General features: G+C 38.0%; 1 protein-coding gene across 1 annotated transcript; it reads right to left on the bottom strand.

Annotated features, from left to right (window-relative positions):
* Positions 1 to 8,521: 8,521 nt before the first annotated feature.
* atp10b (ATPase phospholipid transporting 10B) lies at positions 8,522 to 26,857 on the bottom strand. The gene is made up of 21 exons (XM_011480280.4): positions 26,290 to 26,857; positions 23,749 to 23,953; positions 23,433 to 23,518; positions 23,077 to 23,183; positions 22,249 to 22,380; positions 21,979 to 22,106; positions 21,452 to 21,704; positions 19,370 to 19,560; positions 18,074 to 18,229; positions 17,181 to 17,673; positions 17,000 to 17,100; positions 16,785 to 16,911; positions 15,312 to 15,496; positions 12,862 to 13,129; positions 11,828 to 11,904; positions 11,602 to 11,727; positions 11,310 to 11,510; positions 11,147 to 11,227; positions 10,940 to 11,044; positions 10,173 to 10,360; positions 8,522 to 9,064 (listed from the first exon to the last, which is right to left on the bottom strand). The coding sequence occupies exons 1-21, from the start codon at positions 26,697 to 26,699 to the stop codon at positions 8,803 to 8,805; spliced, it is 3,882 nt and encodes a 1,293-aa protein (XP_011478582.1). The 5' UTR covers positions 26,700 to 26,857; the 3' UTR covers positions 8,522 to 8,802.
* Positions 26,858 to 27,589: the final 732 nt, after the last annotated feature.

Below are 27,589 nucleotides of genomic sequence, written 5' to 3' on the forward strand. Positions count from 1 at the left end.
AATGCAGGGTAAAAAAACTTCACCTTTTGATTTCCCGTAAATAACTTATTTTCCTGGGCTCCTGTGTCATACCCTGTCATCTTCATCCCTCATTTTACCACAACAATTCAGTTTATTCTTCCATTGTGTCCTCTCGGTGAAAACAAACACCAGCAGTTGACAATGTAGTTTGTCCTGCCTGTATAAACACACTACAGCCAGGGACAGTACTCCTAAAGCTACTTGAAGCAGCCTCACACTAGATTTTCAAATGTAAAATAAAAGTAATGAGTTTATATAGCTTAATTTTAAGTATTTTTTGCTTTAACCCAATGAATGCAAAAATTTCTTTGAAAGTACCATACCGAAGATCAAAGAATCATGCTGGATCGTGTTTCAAGAGGATGCAGGGTTGCATTTCTTCAGCAGCACTGGGCTGTGAAGAAAAAAATAATCTATTTGTTGAGAATGCTCTTTTCTTTTCCCACTAAACTGGATTTAAGATAAAAATTATTCTGGATTTTTCAAGCTGATCATGCTAACTAGAAAATATAAGAAGTAAAACAATAATGATCTCATAACACGTTTACAAAATATAATGATTCTTGGATTGCCAGATGGAGGAGCATGATTGCACCTGGTGATGTATACTTTGGATGCAGTTGCTCAGCCATGCAAACCCTCTCAAAGAAGCTCTTGTTGCACACTTCAACAGCTTATCTAAATGACTGGCCGAAGGACTTGAGGATTTCAGAAAACGTCTTTCGCAGATGCTTGTAGATGCTATGTGCATGTGTCAGGACATGAATTTGTACACCTGTTTTCATGGAAAGGACTACATTTTGACATTTGTATAAGTGAATGCTTTCAGCTGTTTCATTCAATAATTGTGTGTATGTAAAGTAAGAGGTGTACAAGAATAATGTATTGATTAGGCATGTAACAATTAATTGATTTAAACAAATCAATCCTTTTTTTGCCAGTCAATAGGATCGTTCATAATGAACCAATATAGAGTATGAATTGTGTCGTCAATCACAAATCTTGAGATGAATTGAATCCTCGTTAAAATGAATAGCACAATTATTTAAAAAATCATTACACCCCTATTACTGATCTTTTTTTTCTTCTTTTTTTTTTCTTTTTCTTAACTTGTCCTGTCCAACAGCTGGAGCGTGAAAATAAGCAAATAAAATCTTAATGGCCAATGTTTTACTGTGGATAAATCAACTAAACTGTAGGCAAATATAACATCTTCGATGCAATCAAAGAAATCCATCCATCATTTTGTACTCACGTGCACAGTTAGGCTGCGGGCATCAAGCTGTCGTTAAAGCCACCAGCTTTTTGCCCTTCTGCCCAGTGTCATTACCAAACAATCTTTCCCCAGTCAGCTATGGCCATTCACATACACACAACCTGAGGAGCACCAAATCCAGGGAAAACAGAAGTTTTCAGATGTGAGTAACTCTAAATTAGCTTCTGAGGCTTAAATAAAACTGCATTGATTTTATTGTTTTGTATCTGTGGAACACAACTGCCATGTAATTTATCATCAAGGAAGGATGTTCCAACAGATCTGATTACATTTTATTTTGTGCAAAAACAGCTGAGAGTCATTATTTATTCTCATACCAAATTTCTAGAACTTAAGTCCTCCGTTAGACACAAAATCTGAATTGAATGAATTTTCTAAACATTTATAAAAACGTCTGACATTCAGATGCAGCAACACTACTCTGGTAAGCAACACGTTTTAAGGAACTGTTTGATTCATTAAAATGAAACAAGTCAGTAGTAAGATTTTTTCTATTTACCGCTAAGTGGAATGAAATTAATAGCTCATCTCTCTAAAAGTATGACTTTTTTCTCTAAGTAAAGTACTAATACTCAAGAATGTGCAGAAGAACCTCACCACAGTAAATTTACATAGCTACTTTACACCTGTGCATTAAAGTAATACAAGAAAAACCCCATATTATGTTTTTTAGCCTCATATCAGTGCGAGCACTCACTAATTATAAAAGTTATCAAGGAGAGAAAAGCTTGTTTTAAACCTGCTATCAGATAAAGTGGAAAACAAAAATAATCAAAATGCAGATAAAGTAGAAAATGCTCATTTTTAAAGCTAAAAATAAAAAATAAAATATATCAGAAGTCATATATTAAAAAGAAAAAAAGTAGGTTTGTGCACTTTAAAAATGTAGGAAGTTTTTTTTCCCTTCTTTTTATTAAAAACTGTTTCTTTAATTTAGCTTTATGCAGTGAGTCAGAAAATTACGGAGCCCTGGATAAATTTTGAAACATTTTTGAGGAACGTGTGTGGGATTAAGTGCAATAATGAGATTGTGAGTCTTATCTAAATCATTTTGGAAACCCCTATTTACATTGGTCGGACAATGTTTTTGTTATTATAAACTGATTATTGGAGTAGTCAGATAACTGCGATAATCAGATCACATTAACATGAACTTCAGATATGTGACAATCAAAAAACTGTGCTTTTCATTCCTCTGTCAATCATCAGGTTTCTTTCAAAGTTTCTTTGCGTGAAGAAACTTTGAAAATCAAAGGTTTTCAAATGTTGAATTAAAAGCCTACAAACAGATTACACCCTTAGTTCTTTGTTTACATTTCACGAAGAGAAAAAAACTGTTATTATGCAATAAAATTGGTTATTTTTTCAATTGTTTTTTTTCTTTTCACCTTTTAAAGAACAAAATGCATTTACTGTCATTAAGAAATAAGATTATTAGGGAGAAACACAGATTTTTAAGCAGATCTCTTACAAATAATCAAGGATATCAGGTCGTTCTGTTTATGATTTTACTATGATTTTGGAGTGCATGTAAACAGGTTCACTAACGTTTTTTCTGGTACCAACAGGTGTTGACGGTCAAATGGTAATGATTAACATCTAATTGCCACCACCTGTGAGCATGGCTCCTGCGTCATTTTCTGCCGATTTAAGAATTTATGTTCTCAGTTTGACTGGTGTGGGTGAAGCATGCGACAGGGGCACTATAGGCTCGTACTGTCAAACAGTGTTAATTTCTGGAGTGAGCCCTATATGGGATTCAACAAGTGCCAAAAAATATATTTTTGTCCACTGTCTATGTACCCTAGTGCTATTTTTAACCTGAAGATCAAGTATTTTTCCTTAGTGTGTTATTCTGAAACCACGAGGAGTCTTCTGCAAAAAAGCACAATCAAAAAAAATCCTTACTTCCTCTGTTTTTTTTCTTAGAATGTTCTGTTCTAACATTTTGCTCTAAAGCTATCTTTCTCACAACCACCGCTGTCCAACAGGAACTCGCTGTTTATCATTACACAACACATTTGCTGTTTCCTGTCAACTCAGCAGTTCTGCAACTAGAGGATTTTAATCAAAAGATTTTTTCCAAACATCTGTTTTCACGAGTTTAGAGTAAACTAAAGAGCCAGTCTCACAACATTCATTAAAGTATTTACAGCCCTGTTATTAAATACCAAATTTATCAAAAACTAAGGAAATTTATGAATTTAATTTGCTTGTTTGAATCTTTTAATCTTATTTCCCACAGTGGAGCGCTTTGTTCCACAATGAAACGCCGGTTAAGTTTTATATCCAGGCGCCACGCATTCCCCTCCCACGAGGAACCAGCTAAGAGGCAGAAAAGGAGAAAAAGAAGTTCTTAGCCATCACTTCCACAGGACTGGGGTAAACTGCCCCACCGTGTGGTCCTGCAGATTTTTGTCTCTGATCGATCGGGGCCAAGGCCTCGTCTGTGTGCCGGTGTTGGAACAACGTGTTTCACACTCCGGACCTGTGTAGGAGATTTGAGTTTGAGCTCAATCAGTCTGCCACTTCTTACCTGCGCTCCACTCACCCTGACCTCATTCAGCAGATTATCAAGAAGCCCGCCCAACACCTGCAGTATGTTAGCTTCAAAGTAAGGGCCTCCAACACTACCACCAATTCTATGTCATATCTTTCACCCATTTCCCATAAGTGGTAATAAAACCAAACTTTCCCCACTAAAAACCGTTTCCTTTTTTTTCTCTCATTATACTCAGGTTACTACTGCTTCCATCCCTGATTTTTTCTGTTTCTACTTTGTTACAACATAAACAGTGAATCACTAGGGAATTAGGTGGATAGCTGCACAGAGTCTGTCCCAGCTGGTGAACTGCACCATCAAGACGCTCGGGCTGATTTCCACAGCTCGGCCCAGCTTCATGGATGTGAATCAGGTGAGCTCGTCTCAAGCCTTCTGCACCCTTGTGGGTGGATACGGGCTGTCTGTGTGGGGCACACAGGTGGCCTCATGAAATATCGAGGTCGTGGACCGCTCGGTGACCTCGTCATGCTGTAGACAACAGGTTGTAGTGAACACTTAAGCAACACATAACGGTAAAGTAAGGGTGAAATAGTAGGTGACATACAGGCGTGTTTTATGTATTTTTCATTTTTCCTACCCCCCTAAATCCTGCATACTGTGCAGAGATCCCATTAGTGCTGTTCAAGAGATAAGTGAGCGCTCTGTACTTGCAGCCTGACTGTTAGAAATCAGGAAATTAGACAATCAGAGTGTACCGGTAGTATGTGTGTCCATCCATTTATGTATTACCTTTTGTTCAGCATTTGCACACGGCCAGTAAGGTGCCTGTACTCACACCTTACCAACCAATGGGTTGTGGTGTGAGGGCACTGTACAGATATTTTACAGTACATTTACCACACGCATGACAACGGTACGTTCCACTTTCATGAGGCAGGAGCCTTAAAGGTAATGCAAGACACACTGGCACTCCCCGTGAGATGCAGCCGATTCTGCCTATGACCCTCCACAGGCCCAGATGACCACAAAAAACACAGCACCGTCCGGATCAACCCCCGTACGGGTGCATGTGACTTAAACAGAGCAGTTGAGTCTGTTACCATATTACACACAGCAAAAATGCTCACAAGTGAAGCATTTGGTTACAGATTCAGGTGAATGGTCTGCATTCATAGAGCCCTTTCAAAATGCTTTTATATCGTTGACCTGCTGCTGGAAGAAAACTTCTCTACCTCCTGAACAGCCAGGTCACTGGCAACAAATCTAAGTAAAACACAAGTTTTTAAAACGTCACCAAAATATTACCAGTGGGGTCACAATGATCAACGCTTTGAGTAATGATATAGAGACATGTAACCACAGGAACACAGTAAAAATACTTTATTTTTGGATTTATATGTTCTTAAAGTAACAACAACAACAAAAAAGAAGATTGTTCACAAATTCCCAAAATGTTCGTTTTCAAATCCAACTCATCTTCTCTGCTTCACAGTAAGAGCTGTTGATAGAAATATGAGCAACCTCTACTTGGTTGCTTACTTTACATTTAGGCTTGTGATCTGCTCAAGAGATGAAGTCATTAAATGAGTGAAACATGCAAATCTGCAAAAACCCATCTAAAACGGTCTCATCCCAAGCTGTCAAAGGTGACTTAGATCTCACACTAATTGCTTTCACTGCTGCTTTGTTTATGTGCTGTGTATCACACAGAGTGAAAGGGGATTTTCCTTTTGATAACCAAGCAAGTTGTTGAGACATGTTTTTGCAAGATTAGATGGACTGGAAAACTGAGATGGGCATACAAAACAGTTGGTGTTTGAAAGAAAAGCAAACAAAGAACAGAAAATGTTTTGATTGTCAACTGTTTCCTGGAAAAAGCTTAAGTATTCTTGAAATGTAACTTGGAAAGAAAATTATAAACCATTTCCATGCAACAGTATGTCCTCCAATGACAAATACTTCCAACCCATTTGTAATAATAGTAAAAAGATTAATCTGATCTCTGATGGGTCATTCTATGAAACAACTTTGAGTTGTTGGCTGTTTGGTTGAGAATAGTTAATACAAATAATAAAGTAATCTATTTTGGGAGTTTAAGAGATAGATAATCTGTATTACAAGGCTTTAAAATAATAAACTTTACTCCCAAAATTAAAATCCATTCTAGCTCATTTTGGATATAATATAAAAGGTTTCACCTAAAGTCTGCTTTAACTTAGTTTGTGGATCTGGACTTTTAGAGGACCTTTGTGACCATATATTGGCTACAACAAAATAATTTTGAGTTTGACCTTTATTTTTTCCTCCTCAGGCACACTTTGTGTCTGCACTGACTGTGGCGTTTGTAAACTCCAAGTCCTTGTCCTCCATCAAGATTGATGACACTCCTGTGGATGATCCCTCTCTGAAGGTGCTGGTGGCAAACAACAGTGACACTCTCAAGCAGATCCTGAGCAGATCCACAGTGAGGTGTCGAAGCACTAAATCATAGTGCTCACCTGATATGATGCCCACATGGTAGATATTAGTATTTCATGACCTTAAATGAGCATTGAAAAAGAAAGAAGACTCATAGATGGTCACACAATTTACTGTTAAAAGTATTGATCACCAGATTTTCTTGATAAACTTTGTGTAAATCTATATATCTATATCTATATCTATCTATCCATATCTATATCAATCTATATCTATATCTATATATCTATATATCTATATCTATATCTATATCTATATCTATATATTTATATATATATCTATATCTATATATATATATCTATATCTATATATCTATCTATATATATATATATATATATATATATATATATATATATATATATATATATATATATATATATATATATATATATATATATATATATATATATATATATATATATATATTTGGCTTTATTTGGCTTTATTTGGCTTTTCACTATATATATTTCAAGAATGACGTATGCCTGTCTGTCCTGTGTGACCTTTCAGCAACACCATGTTTCACCTATAGAGGGCAGCAATGAACCAAATGTGGGAGGTGAGTTGTTATATAAGAGCTGAGTTGCTGGTGTGTAATGAATTATGCCAACCATAACAGAGTCCCCTTAAAAGTTGGATTCACTTGTATACTTTCCATGTACAAAAGAAACTTTGCAGCTTATACATCCTCCAACATTTACCTTATTGCTCATTTTAATGCAGAGTCTCTTTGAACAGATGCTCACATTAGCACACAGACACACACGGGGAATTAGAAGACGGATTTACATGCATTTACATGGAAATGCTCTAGCTATAAAAATATCTCATAGAAATAAACAATCCAAAAAATGGAAACAAGAAACATGAAATGTAATTTGCATAACTTCCCAACATGGATGCAGGTGTGAGAAATATACTAAAGCAGCTAAGTATTTTGTAATGGAAGTTATATTTTGTTGGGGAAAGAAGAGTTTCTGAGGGATCGGGTAATTTGGCTACCTTCTTACCACAGAGAATGGAAAATGCTTTTTTTTATTTATTTTTTTACATTGTTTTTAACAAAAATTACTACTTAAACACTATGACACTATGAAAAAAGAAAATAAAAGTTCCCATTGGTGTTTCGATTATCATTATGATGTTTTTAAATCAAAATCCCAGATATCTTAAAAAGGCATATTTTGAGTCCTGTCTTCATGGGCGTGGCTGCTGAGTGGCCACCCCCTCGATCGCCCCTTTTGATGATGATAGCTGCGTCTTGCGTGAGTGAAGAGCTTGACACAAGTGGGGCACCACAAATGACACCGACAGACAGTCTCTGTTTTCAATAGTCTATCTTTGGTGATAAAGAAGCGGTGAAATGTGACATATTTTTGGTTCCAAATGGACACTTTTTGAACAATGTGTGTGAATGACAAAATGAATGTGTGTACCAGACCCTGCTGTTTTGCTTTGAAAAGCCTATGAAAAATGCTTTTAATTACGTTATAATTAATTTCGATTGCATTCACTTGCACAGCAATTAAAATGAAAACCCAGAAAGAAAGTGACTTTTCGCACCTAATTTCCAAATGCAGTTCAGGTACTGTTGGGCAAAGAAGGGTGACCCCTGGACTGTCTGTCGCTGGGCCGATAGAGCTGGAGAGATCCCGATCGCTATGCCGGCTCCCAGGAGGCGAGTTGGTGCCCTGGCAGAGACCCGCTGCGGTGTGGGGAGCCAGTCTGCTCAGACAATAATAACAAAAGGTCCCCTTACTTTATTCTTGTTTTTATTCTTATCCTGCGACAGCAAGCCTTCAATTCGAACACAGAACACAAATGGGGAGAACACACTTGAACCCTTGTGCTATGTTAGATGACCCCACCCTTACATTGACATGTTCTCCCTACCATGACAAAGGTGGATAAAGGTGGAAAGATTTCATGTAATCCATGGACACCAGTGAAGATCACAAATCATTGAAGAAAAAAGGTTCAGAGCACTGTCTAGTGGGTCTAGATGACCCAACTCCCAAAGTTAAAGTGCCTAGGATAGCACAAGGGTTAATTTTAAATACGTTCGGCCAACAACAACATCCAGCCTTGGACGCACTTAAAATACGTGTGAGAACCGCAGCAATGTGCCATCTTCTCTTCTCCTGTACCTGAGTTAGTGCACGTTGGAGAGGGCAGATCATTAATTCAAACCGAGCGTCTTTGCAACATTTTGACAGTGATTTAAAAGGAGAGATACTCAGAAATGCACAAATGAAATGATTTATTATTACCGCACATTTGTTTTCTCTTTCATTTAAAAAAAGCCACATGTCAAAAACTCAAAAAAATTTGATTTTCTTTGGAGGGGGGACTTTAACATGGGATGGAGCTTTATTTTTTACCCCCTTAATTTAGGAAATGATACAGCACTTATGAATCCACCTATGAACCAGTCCACATATATACATTTTACTAAATAAATAATGATCATAGTTCTTTTGTTCAGCTGTCAAGCTGCCTTTGCCTTTCATGTGTCCACGGGCCTCTAATCTCCAATGACGTTCAGCGACATATCCTCTCCCACAAAACTTGCAGCATCTCCAAACCCGGGGTAAAAGTCTACAGAGGTCTCAAGAGTTGGGGAAGGTGGCGTAGAAAGCCTGGACTCTTTGACCTCCGTTCCACCCCTTAAGCTCCTCCACTCCTTCATCCACATGTCTCTCACAGAAGGCTCCATCCGGTCCAGATGCTTGGCTTGTATGAGCGGGGAGGGGGCGATAGAGTTCTTCAGCACGTAAAACGTGTACCTGGGGGAGAGAGTGTGGCAGAGAGAAAGTAGGCCAGTGAAAAAGTATGCAGTGCTTTGATGAAAATCAGAGCATTCCCCTCTAAATATTAGCGGCACAGGCGAGAGGAAAGCAGTTAATCCTGACCCCAAAAAATTTGTAATCGTCAGTCCAGAATTGATTTGCACCATCACAGGCTTATTATTTCACAATCTGCTTTATCATATATACTTTAAAACCCTGATAAATATGAGCAAAACAGACTGGATTTGTTGTTTCTGACTGTTTTTGCTGGGCTGTATATCTTTCATCCCGCTTAACAAAGCCAGAAAAACCTTTTCTGAATTGGCTGCATGCTACCCTTTGTTGGTAAACGTAACGCGAAATGGTGACGTCTTCTGTGATGGTGAGTGGGTCGTCTTGGGCGTAGACAGTTCCCTGAAATATCACTTCCTCACATCAGCATAAGGCCCGGTTTCCACTTCGGTTTTGTTTTCGCTTTCCATTTACATTTTGAGTTTTATTCATGTGTCGTTTTATGTCTGTTGGGTGCGAGGGGTTAGGAGGGTTGAGGGCATTCTGTGTGTTTCATAATTTTACTTTTAATTGTTTTCAACATGTAAGGTGTTTTTGTGTTGCCTTTGTATAAAAATTGCTTAATAAATAAAGTTTGATTATGAATTTGAATTAGAAAAGGGGAAAGACAGACAAATGGCAGACAACATTTAAAACTTGGAGTACTTTTTAATTCACCTAGATCTCTAGCTATTTTTATTTTAATAAACCAGTGTTTGTTTAATGTAGTTTAGAATATTTTGGATTTTGATAGTAGCACATTTTATTTAAAGAGAAACCAAATAACTAAAATAAACCGATGACTGATTTTAAAGTTTTTGATCACCTGTGTTTTCTGATATGACGAAATTCTAGTGTGAAATTTTTTTTTTCAGCATAAAAAACCCAAATATCAGAAATTCAAACAAAGCAGAATAAAAATTGACAAAAATACAGAAAAAAAGGAATAAAAAATACTCCAAAAGACAATCTGTAGGGGCAACATGATCACATTGGATACGTTTTTCTGGTTTTAAATCACAAACTGTTTTTGAGTGAGAGTGAAGCGTGTTACCTGGGCAGGAGAGCCACCACAGTGGAAATGATGCATATAAGGTAAAACATGGGGTCAGCCATCTGGTTCTGGAGGATCCAGTATGGGTTGGATGGGGGATTACAGGTGACACAGATGGCGCTGTAGGCAAGTGTCACGATAAAGTATAAAGCCACACTGCCCAACATGATAATCCAGTGAACCACCGTCTAAGAGATGATGACAAAAAAACAAAACGACAAATTATACTGTTTGCTATCTTGAAACTGTATTGTTTCAATTTAAATATATTTATCTAAATTTTTAACAAACTGAAAGCAATTTAAATATTTTTATAGTAATAAAAATTAAGTTTTAAAATTAATTTAGTTACTTTTCATTGGAAGTTCCACAGTTTCATTTTATTTGTAGCTATTTTTAAACTCCAGTGTCACGTTGAGTTTGACAGTATTTGTCGGTTATTTCACTAGATTTCAATGTGTGAAACTTTTAAATTGTAAACTTTCTGTTTGCACATGGCTTTTTTGGCACTCATTGATTTTTTTAAGCATTTCTATGCATCCAATCATCCATTTTCTCTATCCTTCTAGGGGTCATGGGGTCGCTGTCCCATTTACTGTTGGGCGAAGGCGGGGTACCCCCTGGACAGGTCTCCAGTCTGTCACAGGGCTTTTCAAGACTTTGAGATGCAATATTTTAATGAAAAAATGCAACATAAATAAAAATGAAGTAAAAAAAAGGCTTTTTTGTTTGTTTTTGTTTTATTTGAAGACATCTTCAGGACTCACCCAGGATTTAATTTCTATACCGAGATGCAGCAGGATGATAAATAAAGAACTTGTATTAAGTGGAGTTCCAAAGGTGAAAATGTCAACATCTGATCCCTGGTAAGCCTGAAAAAGAAACAAAGACAATATTAAGAACTGTTGAAAGATAGGAAAAGGTCCATCAGAACTTGTGAGGGCTGCTTCTTTATTAGATGTATTTTATGTTACCAGATATGGAACGAAGAAGCACACGAGACTTTGATAGAAAGCATCCAGCATGGAAATCCAGAAAGTACGAAAATTGTATTCCTGAGGAATTCAAGGCAAACATGTTTAGCTGAAACATGCATATGAAAATGTAATGAATCTTTTCTATTGTCCGCTTACTGACCCCTGAACCCTGACCGGTTCTGTACAGTTCAGGAACACCCATCAGCATCTCTGCAGAAACATCTTTATCCATAATCCCAAACATGATGGGTGGTGTTGAGGTGAAGAAAAGGTTGAAGAAAATCATCAGCCAGTAGTCAATCATTGCTGTGCCTGAGAATCCGCAGTAGAATTGATACCAGAACAGAAGGTTCACGTAGGCCTGAGAAACACATTAAAAACTAATTAGAGGATATATCGGAGCAGGCAAGTCTCTGCCAAAATAAAAGCTTCGACTTAGAAACCCAGCTCACCGCATTCTTATAGAAGAAATAAATAATCATGTTGGCCAGGCGAGTGTGGCACCAGTGTCCGTGCACCAGGAGAAGTTTTTTCAGGTGTTTGAAGCGAGTTATGGCAAAATCACTAGCCATGACTGCCTGTAAATGACAGTGAGGAGTAACGTTTGGTTCAAAACACAGTGAGAATGGGAGAAAGCATGCCTTTTTTTTTTTTGCAGAAATAGAAATCAGATCAGACCTGCATCCCTTCTTGACCAGAAATCCCAATGCCAACGTCAGCCACCTGAATCATGTTGACATCATTTGCACCGTCACCTGAAACCACAGAATGAATTTTAGCTTATGATGACCCATTTGCAACTTTTAGAAATGTCTGAGAAAATTTCTAAATACATATTTAAGGTGTTGTGATTGAAAATCTGCCTTATGCTGATGTATTTTAGACCTTAATAAATACAAACAAAAGGCTGTGGTGGATCTGAAATGGTTTCATCATGACATACTAAAATCTAACTTTTTACTTATCAACAGTTTTTTTCCTGTTTCAGTATTTCATTTCTGTTGGCAAATTAATGCAGGAAAAACTTTTTTTTGGTCTTAATTGCTAAAGCATTGCTTCATTTGTTGTCACTTTACTCTGTTCTCAGATTGACTCCAATGAAAATTGTGTTTTTGGTGTTTTTAACATGTTCTTGTGGCCTTTTCTGATGATGGAGGACATATATGAGGGAAATTAAAATTAAAACAGAGTATTTATTGTATTCAAATCATTGTGAATCAGGAGCAGATGAAAAAGATTGTTGTCGTGACATAGAAGCTACAATGGGCGAACCACACGCTCCCTCCTCCACTTCATTCTGTTGCATCCACTTGTAGACTAATAGATCCGTGTACAACTTTGTTTTCCTTGACTGAGCTGGCATCTGATTAAAACTCTGGATAGGTCTAATATTGCTCGCCATTTTTGTTGCACCGGTAATGTTAGGTCAGGGTTGTGAGGGGCTGTACGCTGGCAGGAAAGCATGTAAACAGATGGATGACGGGAAATAGGGGCGGGCTTACTGCACTCCCACATTCCACAACTGAGAGGTGAATTTCTAATAAGCTCTTACCACTTTGCAGAAACTATGTCCTAGAAAACAACACAGGTTTTATGATTTTGGCTAAAAAACGACTATCATAATCGAAAGACCACTGTGAACCCTTTTAAAATAAATCAAAAGACGATCAAAGTGGGACCCTAACAGGTAACAAAGGTTTAGTTTTTCTCACCAACAGCAAGTGTCATGACTTTGAGCTTGTCCCTAACCAGTTTCACAACCCTGCTTTTCTGCAAGGGAGTGACTCTGCAGCAGAGCACAGAGCGGCAGCGCTTTGCCAGGTCCAAGAACCGGTCCTGTAGGTCAGGGGACAGTGCGATGGCCAGAGTGTCTCCATCGATCATTAAAGAAATTTTCTGGGTGGTGTCCACATTACGAGGGTCCTCGTGATATCTCCTCACTTCTTCCAAAGTACAGTCCAGGATAGATACACATGTGACCTGAAATACAACAGATGCTTTCCTAAAATTTCAATAAAACTTTTACAATTAGGTTTCTAAAATATACTTTTTGAAGTAACACAACAAACGTTTGTCCCCCCTAAAGTTAAAGAAAACTTCCAAGATGTTCCACTTTTAGTTTTAATGTTGAAACCTAAAATAAGATGTAAAAAATCTGTTTTTTCCCCCCAGTAATAAGTAATGTGAACTTTATAAATAAATTTGCACAAGAGTGTAAGAAAGAACTTCTTTTATATAGCACTTCCCTCAGAAAGCAACTTACAAGGTGCTTCACAATGTTAAAACAAAATGAAACCAAAGAAAAAACACAAAATAGCACGGGATGCCTAAAGCAGGTAAAACCTAATAAAACATACTCAGTAAAAAAAAAAAAAAAATCAGCTAAAAGTTCTTCTTAATAAAAAAATGTTATGATAAAATGTAAAAGTTCAATATTTGCATCTTTTTTTTGTCTTGCAGGTCTAAGAGTCCAAAGATTTCTCTATCTTTTGCAGAAGCAGGCCCATCAGATTTATTGTTGATGCTAAACGGCTTCAAACTGGGTTACAAGGAAATTAAATTGAAAAAAAGGAAGATCCATGTTTATACTTTCTCCTACAAGCAGCTCAGTCCTGGCTAAATTTCATTACACTTAGTGGGGCAGTGCTTATAAGTAAATGTCACAAGTGGTTATCAGCTAAGGTTGTTAAAAATCCTGTTCATTAAAGTAAATTTCCTGTGAGATCTAAATATTACACTGGTAATTAGATATGAAAGCACTAGTTATTGGGTTGGGGGCATCTAACTCCATTCATCATCAGTCACTGTGCCTCTAAAGGATGCGCAGCGGCCCCCTCATTTCAAAAACTTATTGGGGTATCCGTCAGAGCTGGCAGCCATTTGACGTCAGGATGAGTAGACACAGTCGGGTTTTTATGAAAACCTTGCTCCGGCGCTACCAGATCTTTAATGACCTCAGAGAGGCAGGTCCCCCAACGAACATTTTTCATCTTCCCCTGATGGAAATGTGAGCGTTTGACCTTTAGTTAAATTGTGAAAAGTGGTTCGAAAGGTTTCAGTCCTTTAAATTAGAAGGTAGATGCTCGGAAAGCACACCGCTTTTCACCAAAGACCACCAGGAAAAGACAGCATTGCTTTCTTAAATGAGAAGACATAGAAGTGACATTTCAACTATTTTCATTTACGGTAATGTCTTCAAAAAGGCTAAACTCTGACTTAATTTTCAACTTTTCTATGGTGACAGTTTCTAAATGTGTTTGCTGTTTTTTGTTTGAAATTAGTTCAAGCTATTTCGCAAAATAGAATCAATTCACATGTAATTTTAACTAAATTCTTGATCAATCTTTGGCCAAAATCAAATCTTATAGGAGAAATATTTTTGTAGCATTACTTATTATTTGGTTTGTTATTTTAGCCTTGATCATGAATATTTTAACATCTTTTAATGAGTCTTTTCAGTTGCTAATCAGAGCTTTCCTTTTTCACAAATATTATAAAATATTCCCGTCTTTAATTGGATGTTAGATTTCATTTATTGTTTTTTGAATGCAAATCCAGAAGGAGAAAACCTGACAGAAACAAGTTTCAATTCCCCTAACTTGTACTTGTCAGTTTTCTTGGTGTGTTTCCAGAGTTAAAGTAACACTTTCCATTCAAATAACGGTTATATTTTAATTGATTTTTTTTTTTTTAATTGAGCATCCATGTGACCAACAATACATTGACTGTCCATGTAAGGATATGTTGAACCCCAAATCCACTTTTAGTCCAATTATTAGTTTTTAAATTTTTTTTTTTTTAATCTTTTCACAAAACTGAATAAAAAGAAAGATGATCTGTGTTTTGTAAAAATACCTTAAAAGATAATTCAAAGAATCCTTAAATGTTAGGAACATATGTCACATCTGCCTTGTTAAGGATCTGCAGTCAGTAATCTCAGCAGAGAGATGATTTGCATTGGTTTGGTTCTGAGCAAAACAGATGAGCTTCTTTTTTAGGTTTTATATTGTTTCACCATATTAGGACAGGAGAGCTTGAGTAGTCTTCACTTGAAGGTAAAATCCAACTCCCCTTTAGCCCACATTCAGTACTTCAAGACTGGAAAAGTTTCTCCTTTTTTTGTTAAAACACACCATGCCCAACAATAAGTGAGCGTCCCCACCTTGTTTTTGCAGCTCATGTTAATCACCAGGTCTCCCTCCTCCATTAACCTGCAGGCGTAGCCGATGTTGAGAGCAGTCTCTGGCTTGTCACCTGTCAGCACCCACACTTTGATCCCTGCTTCCCGCAGAGCTGTGATGGTGTCTGGGACGCTTTCTTGCAGGCGATCCTCGATACCTGTTGCTCCTGATGAAGGTGAAAAATCCCATTTTATTTCCTCAATAAGGTCATTTAATGGAACATAGTAAACTTGTATTTGTAGGATGTTAAAATGGAGCACAATCCGGTTTTTAACAAGTTTGAAAAGTAAAATCTTGGACAACCAAAATTACTGGAAATCGTCATGTGCAAAACCGTTTTCTGTGAACTAATCAGATTTATATGCTGCATTTGCTTGAAGCTAAACCTGGTGAGACTTTGTTTAGGTTCAGATGCAGCACTGCATACATAATCATCACTGCAATGTTCTATTTTTAAAGACTGAGTCTTTGTATTGTCAATTTATCGAAACAAGAGGTGGTTGCTTGTTTTAACGTTCCTTCTGTGGAGGTTAAGGTTCTAAGAGTTATCTGAAGCTTTAACTAATCTTTAGGTTTCAGAAGTAGTTTTGTTGGCTAGGTAGAGCAGTGGTTTCGCCTTGGAGAAGTCCCTTGTTGAATCCCAGCCGTTGCCTTTCTGTGTGGAGTTTGCACGTTCTCCCTGTGCATGCGTGGGTTTTCTCCAAACACTAAGGCTTTGTAGATTAATTGGTGACTCTAAATTGCCCCTAGATGTGTTTGTGATAGTGTGACCCTGCAATAGACTGGCAACTTGGTCACAGCGTACCCTCCTTTCGCCCAACAGTAACCAGCAAGCATGTGTCTTCAAAAGGGATTCAGCCTGATCTGAAGATGGACGAATGGATAGATTACAAATGGATGGATGGATGGATGGAGGTAGCTTTGTTTTAACTTCTCTGAATATGGTTTGTTCTGAGTCATTTTGCAGGGCTGCTCAAAGCTGGTCTTTAACAGTTTTTTTTAATCATGAAATCTTTCATGAAAAAAAGGATATTTGAACAGTTCAGAAGTTTTTTCATGATTCTTTCTGAATTGATGTGCAGCATCTTTTCTTGATGGAATTGAGTTAATGCAAAACTTTAAAGCTCCAAAACAACAAAGTATCTGCCAATTTCGATCTCTTGTAAAAGTGTCCCTAGTGGTCTTTTAAATTTAGTTATGCCATTTTTAGCCAAAATTTTAAAAAACTGTCATTTTCTAGGACATAGTTTCGAAATTCACCTCAGAGTTGTTGACGGGACTGTTTGTGCAGAGTTAAACCGCCCCGCTTTCCCTTTATCCATCTGTTAATCATCATGTTAAAAACAGCAAAAGCACAATTTTCTTCAAAGTGGGTATTTAAACCTAAAGAAGGTTTACTTTGTGTGTCCTGGTTGCAGAGTTAGTTGTGTTGGGGAAAAAAGTGTCTGATTTACCTAGCAGGGTGAGTTCTGTCTCCAACTGCACAGCACTGGCCATCATAAGCTCCTCTCTGCCGTCTATAGCTGCAAGAGCTCTCTTTCTGTCTGCCAACCAGCTTTGATACTCTCTGCTGCTTACAATCTGCAACACAGGTGGAAAAAAATGAATCACAACACAAGCCCAAATAAAAGAAATATGCTGTTCAGCTTTATGATGCAGGATTTTGTACCTTCTTTGTGATGCACAATGTTCGGAGTCCATCTTTCGCATAGCAGTCCAGGTGATATTGAGTATCAGCTGCAATCTTTTTCTGCTGACCACTGAGGTGTTCTGGGGAAGATTGTTTGAATTTTTGTAAAACAAATTGAATGAAAAGACATCATGAAGGCATAAATACTGCCTTCACTCACCTGCATACGGTGTTCCAAGCAGCTCCATGATGGCATAGTCTGCCCCTTTGGTATACAGTACGTACTCTCCAGTGATTGGGTGTCTCACCAGGACAGACATTCGCTTTCGGTTGGAGTCAAAGGCCAAGGTGTCCAACACCTCAAACACCAGTTCCTCCCCAGATGGAACCCTCACTGTTACGCTGTTAGGGGTGCGAGCCAGCAGGGTGAAGCCATATGTCTTGGCTGCGTACACCAGTGCTGCCTCGTCTGGACTCTCAGCCTCATAGCACACATCACCTGACGCTGCTGCAGGCCTGGCGCTCAAGGTCACGGTATCTAACGCACGGGGTTGGACTCCATTGGCATCATCGCTTCTCTTGTGTGCAGAGGTGGAGGAGCCATTCTGTTTGGGGCTGTCAAAGACTTTCCAAAATGAGCCAGTCCTTTTCACCAGAACAGAAAAGCTCTCCAAAGGGTTGTTAGTCTTATGGGAGTGTGAAGGTGAACTCACCTTTAAACAAAGTGAAAAAAAAGCAAAAGATTTTTTTTAATTTAAATATTCAACCATATCATATCTTGTATTATATCTCTAAGTTTTAAAAAGTACTTTATTTTCAGCATCATTTATCCTCATTTAAACTGCTTCCATCAACTTCAATTATGAAAGGGAAGGGATCAATTTCAACCTAAATGCCCTAATCTCCTTTAAAAACTGGTAAATATGAGTAAAATGAAAACATGTGCATTTCCCATTAAAAGACGTGAGTTTTGAAAAAAAAAATTAAATTATGCTAGAATTCATTGCAATGGATAACACTTTGGTTGTTGATTTTTTAAAAAGGCCAACTCTTCTACTTGTTTTTTTCGTCTTTTCCATTAATGTTTTCCATCCGCTATTTTGGTAAACTCACCCTCTGTCTCTGAGTTGTTGCCATGGAAACCACCACAGAGTTGCAAATAGCTAGAGCCAGAAAGAAGTCCATGTAAGGATCTGAAATCCCGCTGCTGCTTCTCTCTGAGCGGCTGATCTGCTGAAGCAGTTTCTCATCTGGAATCACCTGGGTTTCCTGATGGTGCAAAAATGCAATTACTTTGTTAATTCAATAAGTAATGGGGGGTTTGGTCACCTTTGCTTTTCCCACACCTCTACAAGAATCTTTGTTGACGGGGCTGAAGGCTGGGTTTTACAGTAGCTATCTAATCTTTTCTGTCTGCTTTAGCTAGTTTCTTACAAGAAGAGAAAAATTAAGTAATGTTATTTATACAAACACAGAACTCTGGTAAATATGCAGCACAAAATAGAGTAAATGTGGTAAATATTGTGCTAACTTTTTCTGTGTCAGCTCATATCACCAGGCTCCTGCTCTTTGCCCCGTGGACAAATATAGCCACTCATATACTGTATATCCGTAGCTTGTTCCAAAGTGTACTCAGTGTGACCATATGTCCTGTCATAGACACAGGAGCAGCTCAAAATGAGAGCTCTTATTAGTGACACCTTGCAACTTGGCCATCTGCAGCAGCAACTAGGACCATAAAGACAGGGGGTGGATCAAATGGGGGGAAAAACACGAAAGCAATTAGATATTTTCTGTATTTGAATTGATGTGAATATAATCTTAATTGGAAAGTCATCAGGAGATGAAACAAGTAAAAGAAAAAAGATCAAGATGTGGAGAGAAGCAAAGCTAAACTAACATCAGCCTGAGAATGAATTTAATCATGTTTGTGCTAAAAATTGTGAAGGACCTGAAAAAAGTACAATCTGTTTAAATAGGATGACATGAAAAACAAACTACTTATTTTCAAATTGGGAGACCAGTCAGACTGATACCACAGAGTAAAAACATGGTTATATTCATTCAAACGTTGTTGTTGTTGTTTTCTGGGGGGTTTTCCCAGTGGTTTGTGGCAATAGTAAATGGTCCTTTGTATGCTCACATAGCACTTTATTAACTTCCTTGAAGGCCCAAAGCGCTTTACAATCACAGTCCCATTCACCCATGCACACACACATTCACACACTGATGTCTGTTGCTAACACTGGAGCCAACCCATAACCACCAGGAGCACTGACCAGCACTTCGACACATGGCCAGGCACGGGGGAACCAAACCTGTGACTTTCCAATCAGAGGTTGACTACTATCAGTGGTTGACTACTCTACCTCTGCACTACAGTTCCTCCTGACTGGTTGAGGAACCTACCAGTGGACTGCTGAAGGCCATACTGCTTTGGCGGTTTACAGCCATCTTGCTCCTGTGCCGGCTGCCATGTCGATGAGTATCTACAGGGCTTGAGTCCTCATCGTACCGACTGGCCTGGGAGGATAGTGTTGATTGGCTGAAGATAACATTCTCCTCGGACTCTGTCTCCTCGAGGAGGGCCAGGCGATTGGCTACAAACAAAAAACACAGTGACACGTGAAGCCTTAAGTGTTAGACCAGGCTCTACTCATTTTTCCTTTAAAGCCCCAAGGAGAAAGGATTCTCAGGCGTAGGAAAAAGAAATTAGGCTCAGGAAGAATCCTATAAAAAGAAACATAATTGGATGTCAATTTCATGCCCCATCTTCTCCCAGTTATTTTGACAGCTTGTCTAAATGAAAAAGCAGTTTAACACAGAAACAAAATGGTGAGCAAATAAGAAAAAATAATCTGCAAAATGTTTTAACTGAAAAACGACAACCACCCCTCATAAGGAACTATAACAGTAACACCATAACAGCATGACTGGAAAAAAAGACAAAAAAGCCAACAGGAAGTTCAGACCAAACAAACATTTGGCAAACTGCCACGACTTAAGACATAATATGCTGTTTGACTAAGTTTATAGTTTCATGTGATCTGAACTCCTTGACACAGAGATTAAAGATGATTAGATTTTACTGTCGTTACACGTACAAGTAATAAAATGCAAACCACGCAATCATTATTGTGTGGACATTTGCAGGCTGTGCAGGATAAGCCGAATGACAGAACATACACTGAAGATAAAGTATAGAGAAATTATGATATATATTACAATAATGTGTGTTTAAAGGTGTAAGTAAATGACTAAGTAAATGTTCAACTGTTGGTTAACTAGAAGAATCAGTTGTACAATGACACATGAAAAATCCCAGAATTAAAAGATAGATTTAACCTTCAAATCAAAACTTTATCGCATTATATGTGTGTGTGTTTATGTATTTTTTTTGAAAAAGTAAATGAATATATGTAAAATGCATGTTCAAGTCACTTTGATTTCCTGTGGTTATTACAGGATCATCTATTGTTGTAAATATTGGGCTATATAAAAAAAAAGTGAATTGAATCAACATTAATTGTTGAATTTACATTCAGAAATTAAAAAGCTACTGGTAGTCAATAAACACCTTCATGATTTAGAGAGGGATTGGAAAAAGGTGCTGTGGTCAGATGAGACCAAAACTGAGCTCTTTGGCATCAACTCAACCTGTTGTGTTTGGAGGAAGAGAAATGCTGCCTACGACCCCAAGAACACCATCCCCACTGTCAAGCATGGAGGTGGAAACATTATGCTTTGGGGTTGGTTTTCTGCACAGGGCTACTTCACCGTGTGGATGGGAGAATGGAAGGAGCCATGTTCAGTCATATCTTCATTGACAACGACACATAAAAATGGTTGTGGATGGGTTTTCCAACTGGATAATGACAAAAAACAAACCGCTATGGCAACCAAGTAATGGCTGAAGAAGAAGCACATCAAGGTCATGGAGTGGCCCAGCCAGTCTCTGGACCTCAATCCTACAGAAAAACTATGGAGAGAGCTGAAGCTCAGAGTTGCTAAGCGACCGTCACCAAATCTTAATGATTTAGAGTCATTTACAAAAAAGAGTGGACTAGATATCCTCCTGAAAAGCGGAGAAACCTGATCATCAACTACAGGTAATGTCTGACCTTTGTCCTGCTAATAAGGGTTTTGCCACAAAGTACTGAGTCTTTCCAACAAGAGGGTTCAAACACTAATTTCCCTCAATGAAATGTAAATACATTTACATCTTTAAAGTCATTTCTTGATTTTCTTGTGATTTTCTACCTCTCACTATTCAAACGAACATACCATTAAGATGACAGACTGTTGGTTTCTTTTCAAGTGGACAAACCTACAAAATCAGCAAGGGATCAAATGCTTATTTCCACCACTGTGTTTACAGTTTCCTCAGACAACAACAAATAACTCTGTTACTATTTCTATAATATAGAATTACTTTCTGAAATTGTGTAACTGCGTTTTTAAATGTGTGAATAAAATGTGATAAATCCTTACCATTCTCTTTATGTGGATAGTCTTTTCCCATAATGGAGCATCTGCGAAACACCATCTTGTTTTCTGTGAGGGTGCCTGTCTTGTCTGAGAAAATGTACTCGATCTGTCCCAGGTCCTCAGTGATGTTCAGGGACCTGCACTGCACTTGGCTGTCTGTCTCCTCATCGTACAAGTCCACGTCAGTCAAGATGAAGAAGATCTGACCAATCTTGACCAACTCAACAGACACGTAGAGTGAGATAGGAATCAGGATCTGTGGAGGAAAAGAGAGTTCAGACTTAATAGAACCAAAAGGAATTTAAAAGAACTGACATAAGTGGTCATTATTTTCAACTACTGTATTTAGAATAACTTGTAAAAGTTTAGCACTCTTTAAAGACATCAATCTCTTAGGCCAACAGATCCTTTGCTCTCGTGATAATTGATTATAATATAATATTTTGATTGTCATTTTAGTTTACCAAGAGTTAATGACTTCTTAATGAATGCAGCACCTTCGAGACAACTAGAAATACCAATTAAAACACCTGCAGCAGGATGATCATGGTGAAGAACATGTAGAAACTGGACAGGCTAGGACTGTCCAAGTGACCTTTACTGTCTGAAACCAGGAAAGAGGGGACATCCGACAGATTCTTCAACCACAAATAGTGTCCTGAGAAAATAAACACAATGTCATTGAAGCAATTGATCAACAGCCACACATAGAAGCTATGGGTGACACATCTCTATCTCTATGCTTCCTCTGTCATTTTGTGACGCGACTAAAACGGGAAACAGTGCCGTTCAATACTGACCCAGAGATCCAATGAGGCACATGATGAAGAGAAGAAGGACACAGAAGAAGACGTCCACATTAAGCCTCCGCTCTAGTTTGCTGCGCTTGTATCTGGGTCCATTGTTGTTGAGCATGGACTTGGTTTCATGTCCTTAAAACACAGAATAGGAGGTGTTTGATTTAGACCCTTCATGTTTGGAGTGAAACATCATAGAAAATAAATTGAATATCAAATGGAGGTTCTGGGTCAAACCCACAAACAACACAAAAAAATTAATCAAGTTCTTGGTGCTGATGATGTTACTGCAGGTTTGAATAGACTTTACTCAAGAACAAACTTCAATTACAAAAGTGGAAATAGAGACATTAAACATAGTTTCTTGGATAAGAAAGTTATACAAATAGGTTCAATAAATTGGATAAAAAGCTCTTGAAAAAGGGAAAAAAAATCTGCAGAGTTGTTGTTGGTCACTGAATAAGAATGAATTTCTAGATAAACATAAGCTATTGAAATTTTGACTTTTTTATTTTAGCCTGTGAAACAACAAAGACAAATATTGTGAGACTCTAATTGGTGTCCACTGGTCATATTTCTTTACACTGAAACTTTCATCCCCAAATATCCTAAACAATGTTATAAAGGCTAAAATAATGGCTGAATATAAAACCAAAAAGTATTTTTTACATAATCAAGAAAACGCTGATCTGATTTTATTATTTATATTTTGTAATAAAAATGTCTGCTCAATCCTATGATGGGAATATACCAACTTTGATAATTTTATGTAGAACAACCCTAATTCCTTATTCTTTAAAGCTAAAGGTTGAAGCAGTGACTCCACAGTACCTGCGTACACCACAAAGCCAATGGCGTGCTCTGTGTTTCTGACTGTGCATCCTCGTAACAGCAAGCTCTCAATCCCAGCGCCCGTCTTCTCCTTATCAGGTTTCTCCCTGTTCCGGGAAAAAGTGAGAAACCTTTTAACGTTCAGCTCTTAAAAGATATTGATCACTGCTTACGTATTTTTCCCACATTATCAAGTTTTTCTTTTTTCTTTTCATGGACGGCAGAGCCTCTGTGAAAGCTGGAAATCGATTAAACTCCCGCCCCCCTAAAAAACAATGTGTCTGCCTGCACTGTTGTAATTAAGTTAGCAGCAAAAGTGTCTGGAAATCCATTAGAACCCCCCCTTTGATACTTACACAAAGCACTTGAAGTGATTTAGATTGTTGTTGGGCTTTTCACACACTACAGTGCAGTTAAAGCTCTCAGGTTCAAACACATCATTCTAAAAGAAAGGAAAGACAACTTTAAGAAAGTAAAACGAAACTTTTGAGCCACATAACAGTAAAACTCACAATAGTATATCTGCAGTAAACTATGCAGACAAACAGGTACTTTCATTTTCCTGTAATGTTTCAATTATGATTGCGCAACTTTATATATCAGTTTCAATTTAGTAAAACTGCTCTAAACAGGCAGGTGAAAGTGTTTGTAGCATTTCCCAAAGCCCCTCACCGATGTGCAGAGTCCAGGAAGAGCATTCCTCTGTTTCAGGTTTGTCTCTCCATCCAGGTTGGATGTCTCTATGTGGCACACATTGTTGGGGTCCGATGTGTGGAGGAGAAGCAGGTCCGCAGGGACAGTTTCGTTGCAAACCACCTTTACAAAGTCTCCAACTCGCACGTCTTTCCAGCGTCTCTCTATGTAATGCTTTGCTGTTCTGTGTGGAGAATCGTCAAACATCAATGTGGCTAAAAACAAAGTTGACATCAAGGTTGGCAAGAGATTTATGGAGGTGAAAAGAGTTCATCTGTCTCAAAGAAATAAGATATTAACACCATGGCAAATGAATCAGTTCAGTGGTCATGTAGTTGAGTGTCCGCCCTGAGACTGGCAGGCTGGGAGTTCAAATCCCTGACAGAGTCCCATATCTAAGAAGGGGACTCAATGCCTCCTTGATGTACACTAAGCATTAAGGGTTTAGAATGGGGGGGTTAAACCCCCAAGTGGTTCCCGAGCGGGTCTGTGTCTGCAGCCACCGCAGGGAAGGGGTCAAATGCAGAGAATACATTTACCATACCTTGGTGTGTGACCACTCTTGGTGTGTGACCACTTATTAAACAAAAAAATAAAACACATTTTGAAACAAATCAAATTGTGAGCCCTTTTTTACAGTTGTGATCTACATGGGTTTGTCTTGTTTATTATATAAAACACTTTATTGAAATAAAATATTTACTGCATCCCCAGACAGTCTCAGTTGTCAATAGAACCTGAACATCAAGCTGGCCAACCACAGCTGACAGAGAACTGCAGGTATGCTGCCCTGCATGAAGGACCAGATTGGGAAGCTGCTACTGAAGGCCACACCTCAGTGCGAACAAAAACAAGGAGAAGAACTTTACATGTTTCAAAGTGAACTACATTGACCAGCACAAATACTTTTGGAAGCAAAGTGCTTTTGTGTGCGTCAGGATGTCTGGTTACAGGTGTGAAAAGGTTTGTTTCTGAAGGGTGTGCTCTCAAATGAATATTTTACTGTCTAAGACTTTTGAACACTTTTTTGTTCACGAAAACTTTGAAGATTGTAGCGTTTAGGGAATTCAAGGCATTTGTCTTTCATTTGAATACTTTTTCTCTACTTTGGGGAGGTGATAATAACTTTAATATAAAAAAAATCCTTTTTCTGAAGATAAAAAATAAAGAAATTTAGTTTTCTATGGCAGAATATTTCAGTTGTACATTTTTCTTAGGCTATTAAATACAGTTTTTTAAATTGGTAGATTTTAAAATGAAGTTATTACGGCTCTGTACATCATGGAGAACCTAAAATGGATTGTTTTTAGTACTTCGTTTGTTTTAACCTTTTTACTTTGAGCATCACTCTCAACTTGACTTTTTGGGATTCTCCTCATGATATCTGCAAACTTCTGGTTTAAAAAATGAGATTGTTCACTTAAATTTAAAAATAATTAATGTAACAATAAATATAAATTGACAATATCCCTAAAAATCTATCACTTCACCTATGCAGCACATTTAAAAGATAGAGCTTTGTTAGCATCCATGCAGCTGACAGATGAGTTAATTTACTCTTCTAACTTTTATTACATTCTACAAGAATGAGGTGTGTCTGGTTGTTAGGGATGTTCAGGATGTCGACGACAACAAAAAAAAGACGTGTTTAACAAAACAAGAATAGGGATTTGAATTCAAACAGCCAGATTAAGAGACGGCCTGCTTTTTAGTGCAGGTGGATTGACGAGTTTTTGATACACTAACAAGATTGTAATACACAGAAGATAAGGCAAGACATGCTTGAACACTCAGACACTTAACACGTCTGCATTCAAAAATAACTGATCGGAAACGCAGACATTCGCTGATGACGTGACAATTTTTCCAACTGAGTCAGCTTCCCTCCCATGTGTCGGATTTTTCTCGGATGAGGTTAAAACTGTTGCCATTGGATAAACAGGTTTTTTTGAGATTCAAGAAAAAGGAGGGAAAGCTTCAAATTCGTTCATTAGCATTTGTAGGGATCCAACCCAGTTAATTCTGTTTCAATCTTTACAAGCTTAAAAATTAGCATTTTGGGAACACCCTCAGTCTGAACCTACAGCTGATTGTGGATTCTCCTAAATCTGCCCCAACACTCACACACAGCAGTTCGTTAGCTATCGACTGACAAAATATCCTGTTAAGGCTGAAGATTTTCAAGATGTCTTTATGTTCCCTGCTAAAAAAGACCCTTCTTTAATTCTCTTTGTTCCAATATAGTCCTAAATTATTTTTAAAATCACAACCTTTTGTTTTTTTAAGGACACAATACTCAGTTGATCATTTCTGCAGTGTGACAGTGAAAGAAGAAGGACTTTCCACACATTCTTGCAAAAAGCTGCACCTTAAAGCCAGAGAAAGTAAAACACACAATCGCTCAGATCGTTGCACTCACAGCACAGGAAGATGAAAATCAAAAACAGCTGTGGAGATCTTTAAATCGTTACGCCTGTCATGTCAGACTGGACATCACAAAACAGACTCCTGGTCAAATACCTGCTGTAGATGAGACACGGCATGTTGTTGAGCTTCTTGTCTGACTGGTACCTCCTGAAGTCTTCCCAGCCGTCCTTCAGGGCCGTCAGAAACATTATAACGCAGATGGGGATGAGAGCTACCTCTGGCTGAAATGCATTAACTACAGGGATAAAGTTCAGAATAGCCAGGCCCACAAAGTAGACGTTGGCCAGACGGTGGAACTGCTCATAAAGGTTCATAGGGATGAAGAACAGAGGTGTATATTTGTTGGTTTTGATGGCATTTGGTTTGAAGAAGCGATTCGGCTGCTTTGATTTACCCAGACCCTCAAAAGGTAAGTTGGACACCAAAGAGCGCAGTTCCTTTTCCCGGGCCTTCTGGCTGAGCACAGCATCCCTCAGGAGGGCCAGAGGGCTCCTCCAGGTCATGGTTCTTCCTTGTGTTATCCTCCTCTTTTCTCAAAGACCTTCCATCCTCGGCAAGTTAGAGAGATTCGCTGTGGGTCGCTGTCACTGCAGTGAATGACTGCGAGGCCTGCAGTACAACAAGTGACAGCGCAGCTGTGGAGGACCCGCCCCCCCGCATTGACAGGTATTATTGCATTCCTTCCTTTAGAGCAGTGAATGGAAAGGAGCCTACCAATTAGAGGCAGCGCTGACGTAACTTGGCTGATTTAAACAAAGTTTTTACACAACAGAGCAGTGGGGAGTTCATCATTGCTTTTGAAAAATATTAGTACATCCACAAGTTACTTATACTAAAAGGAAGCTGTTGGATTAAGAAAGAAGGAAAGAAAAATTTGAATATAACACTGCAAAACTGAATCTTTACAAAGCAATAATACCTTCTATACATTTAGTTTAAGAAAACATCTTTTTCATATATTGAAAAACAAAAATCATTTTACTTATACCATTGTGTCTTTAGTTCCAACAGGAAGGGTCACTTTGTTTTAAATGTGTATGAAATATTCACATAATTCATGCTGTTGACAGAAATCACATTTTGTTGTTATTTACTTCTACAGTTTATGGGATTTACAGTAATTATAATAAATACCAATGTTACAAGTAGAGAAATGTTCTATGTCCTTTGTCTTTGATAAACCTACATGCTCAACACAGCCCCCTTAACCATGTTTCTTTCCATTTTTATGAAGATAAAATACCCTTACACTACTCTTTTATGGATTTAAAAGTCAGATTTGTTTACCTGTATTACGTGCGATCAACAGGTTATCCAGAAACTCGTATGAGCCTAATTCATGAAAAACAGAAACCCAAATGATTGATGCTGACAATAAAATTCAACTAGTCAA

Source organism: Oryzias latipes, chromosome 10, assembly GCF_053564925.1.
Source record: "Oryzias latipes strain Hd-rR chromosome 10, Olatipes_Hd-rR_3.1".
In the NCBI taxonomy this organism is placed as follows: Eukaryota; Metazoa; Chordata; class Actinopteri; order Beloniformes; family Adrianichthyidae; genus Oryzias; species Oryzias latipes.